The sequence below is a fragment of the Ruditapes philippinarum genome, unplaced genomic scaffold, assembly GCF_026571515.1.
Source record: "Ruditapes philippinarum isolate M1 unplaced genomic scaffold, ASM2657151v2 ctg1965_1_1_1_1, whole genome shotgun sequence".
Taxonomy (NCBI): Eukaryota; Metazoa; Mollusca; class Bivalvia; order Venerida; family Veneridae; genus Ruditapes; species Ruditapes philippinarum.
In genome coordinates, this window is record NW_026867129.1 from 189,531 (window position 1) to 197,414 (window position 7,884).

The following is a 7,884-nucleotide window of genomic DNA, read 5'->3' on the forward strand; positions in this document are numbered from 1 at the left end:
GTTTTATATTTTAGGCAGTTTTTACATCTTATCATAATCATTTTTGGTCAATGACCATAGCAATAGTCCATCTTATAAAATATATAAAGAATTATTCGAACTTAACAATGACAAAAATGAGCAAAATGTCACTTAAATTTAAAATTAGTTCATATATTTCTAAGTATATATTTACATTTGTAATCTATGTTACAGGTATTGTATCAGGAAACCCAATTATTTCGCCAGCTTTCAATGATGTATTAGAAAACAGCAGTTTGGAATTGGCGTGTTATACTAACAAAAACATAGCTGTTACACAATGGGGAATTTTAAATCACATGGACACATTTTTGCACCTGTATCTTTCGGACAATGGAAGGTGTATAACAGATGGGTTCCTAGCTGACAAAAGATATTTTGAAACGAGTTGCTATAGTAACGGCACCTTCAAAATAAACATAAAACGTGTAAATTTAAGTAACCATGGTCAAGTATGGTATTGTTACAGCGATAATAGAATGATTAATATTGCTTATATAACTGTTAGAGGTAAGAATGTATTATTTTAGTATATTGTACAGCAGTTTACTAGTCAAGATAAATGTATGAAATTTCATTGAAATTCATTGTCATGCTAATATAAATAGAAGTCATTTTAATAACTATCTAATTAATTTCTCTAATCAAATTATGCATTATGAATTAAAAGTAACGTGCATTTGTAGGACAGTCACCAAAAACTGGTGAGATTGTTTGAATTTTCATACTACGGCTCTTCTATTATCTGTTGAAGCTCAGATTTAGCTATTTTCTACTTGTATGCTCTATGTAATTTTACTAAAATAATACCAATTTCGGCGAAAGATCAAAACAGAATTATTGCAGATTCGATTTGAGTCTGTAAATGAGGGATAATGAAAAAATGCAACACCCCTTACTTCCTCTAACGCCGGCTTGAGCGGAACTCAATTTTTAACACTTAAAAGGCCTGGAATCCAAAACTCCGAAGGACGAGGCAACATTTCACAGCTGTGACGCGGCCCGTCACACCTGCTGTATAGCCAATACCATACACATTTGAAATACAGTTAAAATATGCAGGATCAATCTATTTAAAAAATATTTCTGATGTTTGATTTGACAATTTCATAGAACATTGTATATATTTTGCAGTTCCTGCCACGGAGGTTATCTTTGACTTTTATTCAAATAAAAACATTTTCATGAAGGAAAATCAAATTTAAACTGTTAGTTGCAAAACCTCGGGGTGTTTACCAAAACCATCAGTTAAATGGTACTTATGGAATCCCATCAACAATATAACTTACGATATAACAGACCAATCGACTGTACCATATATTACAAAAGAAAACTGGCTGACAATAACTGAGAGTATTCTTCGGATTCTTCCGAACAGGACACTAGAGCACTGGCAGCTATATTGCGCAGTATGGACAAACGAGAAAGCAGCAGACATTTAAGGTGATGAATTGGTACTGAACGTGGCATGTACGTATTTGTACTATATAATTCGACGATTACATTTATTTTCTTTTTTTTCATACTTATATTTGATTTATTATCATTTTAGTCTAACATGAAAGGCTTTAAACTTTTAAAACATTTGCAAAAGTACTTCTGTGAATTCAGTTAGTTTCGTAGGCATGCGATTTTATAGATTTGTCAAAAAGGACATTTTTTGGGTCTCAAGTTTGAAAAATTACCAAATAGTAAAATTCAAATACTGTAATAATGATAATTGTACACCAAAGGATGTGATCTTAAATTCTTGGTTTGGCATATCAACGGAAACGACAAAAACAAGTTTGCGACGAGAAATAATGCTTTTTACTCTAGAATTGCGTTTTTGTCATTTTAGATCCGCCTGATGGTCCCCCAATGATAGCTAGCTACGGCTCTACGATACAGGTTGTCGAGACAGAAGCGCTTAAATTGAACTGTTCTGTAACTGGCGGAAAACCATTAGCAACATTAAGAATGACCTGTTTAAACAGTAATGCAACACCATCTGTTACCAAAGAAACGACGGTGACTGTGTATATTGAACTACAAGTCAATCGCAATAATAGTCAATGCATATGCGAGTCTAACCATATTATTAGTGGTACACAAAAAATATACGTCAGACTTGATGTGCTGTGTGAGTGGAATTTCATTAAAATATTTGATTTTTAAATTTGTCAATAACCATAACTGATTATTCATTCTTTCATACCTTAGATTTTGTTAATCTTTGAAATTACCTGTAAGAAAAAATAATTTAATTCTATTTACCTTCTCAGATGCATGTTTGAAAATATTTTGCTCCTAAGTAATGATTATGTAAATGAACACTGCAGTAAGCCAACTGACAAAGTTCAGCTCAGTTATACATTTGATGATACCGAGCGCCTAGTTGTATTTGGACCTGCAACTTCAAGTATTGAAGTGTCGAAATTTACAAGATACAGATACTTCTTGTAGTCATATCTATCTCCATGTCACGGTCCAAATGCTATGTATGAAAATTTATATTATATTTGATAGGCATTACTTCCACTACTTTACTTCAAAGCAAATCTAACTCAGATTAAAACACTCGCCTAACTAAATATATGACACTTTTTTCAGTTCAACCGCGTGAAGTTCGCTTCAACTTCGGAAATGTGGCAGGAGAAAGGTTGATTGTAAACCAATATGAAGAGGTGACTTTTCAATGTTTTGCTGAGTCTAATCCTCATCCAGACATTGTTATCTGGAATCAAAGAGATGAACAAATCAAAATGAGGAAAAATACAAGTTCTCTCCACCACATTATTCATAGGGTATCTTGTTCTGATGCAGGAGAGTATGTATGCTCTGCTAGAAATATGTTAACAAATGGACAAGGAGCGCTATCGAAACTCGTCCTGATCGTGAGATGTAAGTATTACCACTCATCTCCTCTCTGCTTTCCTGTAAATTTATTAATCTTTGCGTATGTCATTTGTAAAACGATATATTATTTAGGAAGTGTTAAAATAGAACCTAACATAATATATTATAGCTTTGAAAACATTATCGATCACTGTTGAGTTACATTGTACTTACTAGTATTAATTTATTTACTTATCATATTTTCTTAACATTAAAGAAGCATTGAACGCCAATTTTAGTTTACAAGAGAAATTTATGAGTTTAAGACGGAATTTTGCAATTAAAAATATCTATATTGTTGATTATATTTAAAGGTCCTCCATGTCCGTCACCTGATACATTAAAGGCGACAAAGATAACTGCTCTGCCATATTGTGACGTCACGTTGCAATTTTTCGCTCAAGACTTTTTTGACGAGCAAAAAAAAACAGTATTCGAATGGTATAAACAGAACGTGTCATTAGAAAATGACACGAAGTATATTATATCGTCTTACGGGTTAAAGTCTAACTTGGTCATCAAGAACATTACTAACTCAGATTATGGAAGGTACCGAGTTATTGTCAGGAATTCATTTGGACATGATACACACTATTATGAATTGCAGGGAAAGGGTAAAATCAAGTTAATTTTAATATTCTACAAACATCAATATGTATTTCATAAGTAAACGTTTTTGATAACTTACCCCAAAATAAAAAAGTTTCAAGACCATTAAGCACACCAATGCTATAATTTTCATTTATCCAAATGTTTCTTTTAATCTATGTTATGTTAAGGTTTCTGTAACGGTACTATTTTGGCATATGGGTGTATTATCATTTGTTTTTTTGGACGACTGGCCATTAGAAATGTTATAATTGATTAAGTAGTTTGTACTGAAGATAAAGTAGCACCTTCCTTACGTATTTGATATTCATATCTGCTTTTCTCCGCGTGATCTACAATTTTATGTGTTCTCAATCCATATTACGAAAATATTATAAAACATATATTTGCATTTTCATACAGCTAATTAATTTTATACTTACTTAACTCCAAAACACGTATATTACTTAAACTAGTATGTACTTTATAAATTTAAATACTATTATTTATTGACAGATTTATTATACAGGTAATAAAATTATTGCTCTTCATGAATGTGCAAATATAAAAAATAATAATTTACCAATGTAAAATGGAAAAATAACATGATAGTGTTTGTAAATAATGAAGTTTTATATTTCTTTATTAAATACAGCTCCCCAACAGTCAACTGAGCCTTTTACAGCTTCGACACTATTTAGGGTCTCAGTTGGTGTATCTAGTTTTACAGTTTTAGTGATTATAATGGAATTATGCTTTTGGATATATACCAGGTAATGAAAATGCCACCAAAGAAAAAACCAAATAAAATAACAAACAAACAAAAACCAACCAAACAAACAAAAAAACACACAAAAAACAAGAAAACAATCAACCAAACAAACATAAACAACAACAATAACAGATAAAAAAGCAAATATTCTAACAACAACAACAAAAACCCCATAAAAGTCCCCCCGAAAACATAATAGTTAAGAAATACACACACACGCACCACGCACGCACGCACGCACCCACACACGAACGCACACAAGCACGCACACACGCACTCACACTCACACATAGAAAGACAAAAAAAAAAAAAAACAAAAAAAACAAAAAAAAAAAAAAAAAAAAAATGAATATAAAAAGATGCCACTGTTTCATGTCTTGATCCGCATGAAATGATTGCGTAATTCAACGACAGTCTATTTTACTTCGTTCGAAATGTTGGTAACATTACAAGCTTATCATATAGTTTTGCGATAGTTATATAAAGAACATGACGATAAAATAGATGCAGTAATTAAATCGCTGTTTCTATATCACTTCTTATCTTTCATTTCAGACGAGAGACAGAAAGGCACCTGGTATGCAGTTTAAACGCATGTTTTAATCTGTACTTCTACTATTAAATATAATATAACAAAATTATAAAACCATTCAGAAATATAATAAAAAGCAAGCTAAGTAATGATAAAAAGTAAATAAAATAAGAACAATATACTTTTGCCATGAACCGAATATTCACTCAGGAATAGAAATGCTACAGTAAAGATTTTTAAGCATGTCCTGATATTTTCACTCTATCAGAGTTTCATCTTACATTAAAACTTTATCAAACGTATAGTAAAGATAAGTAAGTGTTATTATTCAAAATGTATTCACGTTTCATTAACCTTACAGGTCATAGTGGGACGTGATATTTGAAGGCTACAGTACAGTAAATCTATTTAGATTTCAATGCTTTTTTAATTGTTCTTAAAATGTTTTGTTATAGAGGTTATCACTGAATATCAGGCTACTACTGGGGATAATGACAATGATGCAGAAAATGTGTATGAACACATGTACTGCAAGAGGGGCATATATTGAGATGTAAGGAATCAAAACGGATAAGGATACAAACTGTGAATATATAGAAATGACAATACATACCTAATCCGATGAAAAAAATATGGAAAGTAACCAAATCGTTTTGTACAAAACTTTGTTAATTTGTTTCACGTTTAGTTCTTATATATATATTTTCACATAAACTTTTAAATCGGTAAATTTTATCAAACCATATTGTACCTGTTGTTCATGATATATTGAAATATTCCCTCTCATGATCTGTCCAGATTATACAATAAACTAACCCCCCCCCTGTTTCCATTCTATTATGATATGTTGTTTATTTTGAACTAGAAATAACTAAATTATAAGGTTGAATGAAGCTCTCATAACTATTTTATTAGTGGATTTTAATTAATGGTTTACGTAGGGAATAAACACTTTTCTATTGGTAACTTATAACTTTAATGGTAAACATTTTTGTCTTTTTCACCTCTAAAGTTTTAGTTTATTCTGTGTACGGTTGGCAAGTTGAGATTCTACTTTAACCTTCGATCCCTTCCTATGCTGTGTGTTATAAGTAAATCTAATTGTACAATTATGTATTCATATAGGTTATATAACCTCAATGTTTGAATATTTTCTTGCTGATGAATATTACTACTGTAATGATTATTGTGCTAGTATATGGATAGACAAAACTTTTTTGATTTTGTTTGTTGATGATACAAATTGTCATATTTGTATTTGATAAAAGAATAATTATGTTTACAATATAAATATGATACATGTTATCTCAAGTTTACCTAAATTATATTTTATCAATATCTTAATTTCTGTTGTCTTTCCTTTTAAATGAAAACGCATAATTCACATTTGTGAATCACATGGACCGACTTTTTATGACAATTCAGAAAAAAGAACAATACAAAAGAATGTAATTGCATTATCTTCTCGATATATGCTATTTTACATAACGCAGAAATGTGCGGAAGATGAAGCTGACCGTTGTTGTGATTGATCATTGAATCCCTTCTACGGTCTTTTGCGCTGAACCTCTGATCTGGCATGTACATTTTTGTTGTAAGGAAGTTATAAGTTCCTTGCAAAAATGAAGGCAACTAGTACGGGTGATACCCAGGAACAATGCCGTGGCCAGACTGTGCTACAATCTACAAAACATCACCACCAGCACAGCAGCAATCTATCATCACTGGCACCTGTAATACGGTATGTAATACAAGGATGAAATCTTGAATAATACCATTCTATGGAAAATGGAACACCAGCATAAACTACATATTGACATGAAATAAATTTTAAATAATGAATAGAAAAATAAATTTAAAGAATCGTAGTCTCAGATATAAGTATTTTTATTTCCATTGACGTTTTTTTTACAAAAGTCCTTTTTAATTATCATTTATTGGTCAATCTGCATTTAGCGAATCTCTTGAAATATATATAGATCTAATTCAGCCAAGCATGACAGCAACAAAATGAACACAAAAAGGCACAATAATTAAAATACATTAAATATAGTAAAATATAGTATATCAAAATTGTTAGCTTAATGCAGATTGAGGTATGTTGTCCACGATTATCATCTGCACCTAATTCACAGCGCCAAATTTTTTTGAAATGAAAACTGTAATTAGGTCGTTAAACCGGGTTTGGTCCAAAAGATAAATGACTTGAAATTGACATTTGCTTCAGTCTCCGAAATCACAAAGTTTTAGCAAAAAAGCATATTTTGTGTGTATAAGATATTCGAATCATGCTTTTGCTTGACTGGTAGATGAAAACTTTATTTGCGTTTAAGAAAAAGGAACATTGAAGAACGCCAAAAATGGCAACATTAAAAATGGCGAAGACTTTGTTTGATTTAGCCAGGTTATGGACGGTAGTGGAAATGTTAGTTACCGCCTTTGCCCCCTAGCGCAGCTTTAAACAGAATTAATTTTCAACATGAAAATAGTGAAGTTTTGAATTACAATAAATAAATAGATATATACAGGACTTTAGTTTTTGTTTGTTGTCATATATTAATTCACTAAACATGAAGCGAATATATTGTAAGGATTATTTTATCCTACAAAGAGCAGAAACAATTGAATAAATGTTATTCAAATGAGATGTTTTGCTTGAAAGTTTCTATAGCTTCTTTCATGGACCAGTAGCAACTGATTGCCAGAACAAGGACGGTTATGATCCAATTATGTAACATAACTCATTAAAACATTTCTGCTGCCTTTTGTAACAAGGTAGACTACTGTTCGTCTGAAAACAGTATTTCTTTAGCTTTAAAAATATCCTGTCAACAGACGATAGGATTTAGATGTAGAATATTAAAGAAAGGTAAGATGTACAATTTTCAAAGCAAAACAGGAAGTGCATTCAGACCGTATTCCTATACTTTTTTGCATCAACATATTGTCTTCCAAAACATCCCCTTACAAAACAATCTCTTGCAGAATTAAACAAAATTCTAACTGGAATATCTCTAATTATTTTAATTGTTGATGTTGACCAATTAAGGAGATTTAGAGGTAGAATTCGGCTGTCGATATCAAGGAAGGAGCA

At 31.2% G+C, this 7,884-nt stretch overlaps 1 protein-coding gene across 1 annotated transcript; it reads left to right on the plus strand.

Moving 5' to 3' along the window:
- Positions 1–1,702: 1,702 nt before the first annotated feature.
- On the plus strand, positions 1,703–4,509 carry LOC132734933 (peroxidasin-like). The gene is made up of 4 exons (XM_060721819.1): positions 1,703–2,143; positions 2,614–2,904; positions 3,213–3,512; positions 4,142–4,509. The coding sequence occupies exons 1-4, from the start codon at positions 1,882–1,884 to the stop codon at positions 4,261–4,263; spliced, it is 975 nt and encodes a 324-aa protein (XP_060577802.1). The 5' UTR covers positions 1,703–1,881; the 3' UTR covers positions 4,264–4,509.
- Positions 4,510–7,884: the final 3,375 nt, after the last annotated feature.

Excerpts from the sequence above, each read along its gene's own strand:
- LOC132734933 (XM_060721819.1), top strand. The coding sequence starts at position 1,882 with ATGATAGCTAGCTACGGCTCTACGATACAGGTTGTCGAGACAGAAGCG. Across the intron at positions 2,144-2,613 it reads CGTCAGACTTGATGTGCTGT|TTCAACCGCGTGAAGTTCGC; the intron begins GTGAGTGGAATT and ends CACTTTTTTCAG. Across the intron at positions 3,513-4,141 it reads TTATGAATTGCAGGGAAAGG|CTCCCCAACAGTCAACTGAG; the intron begins GTAAAATCAAGT and ends TATTAAATACAG.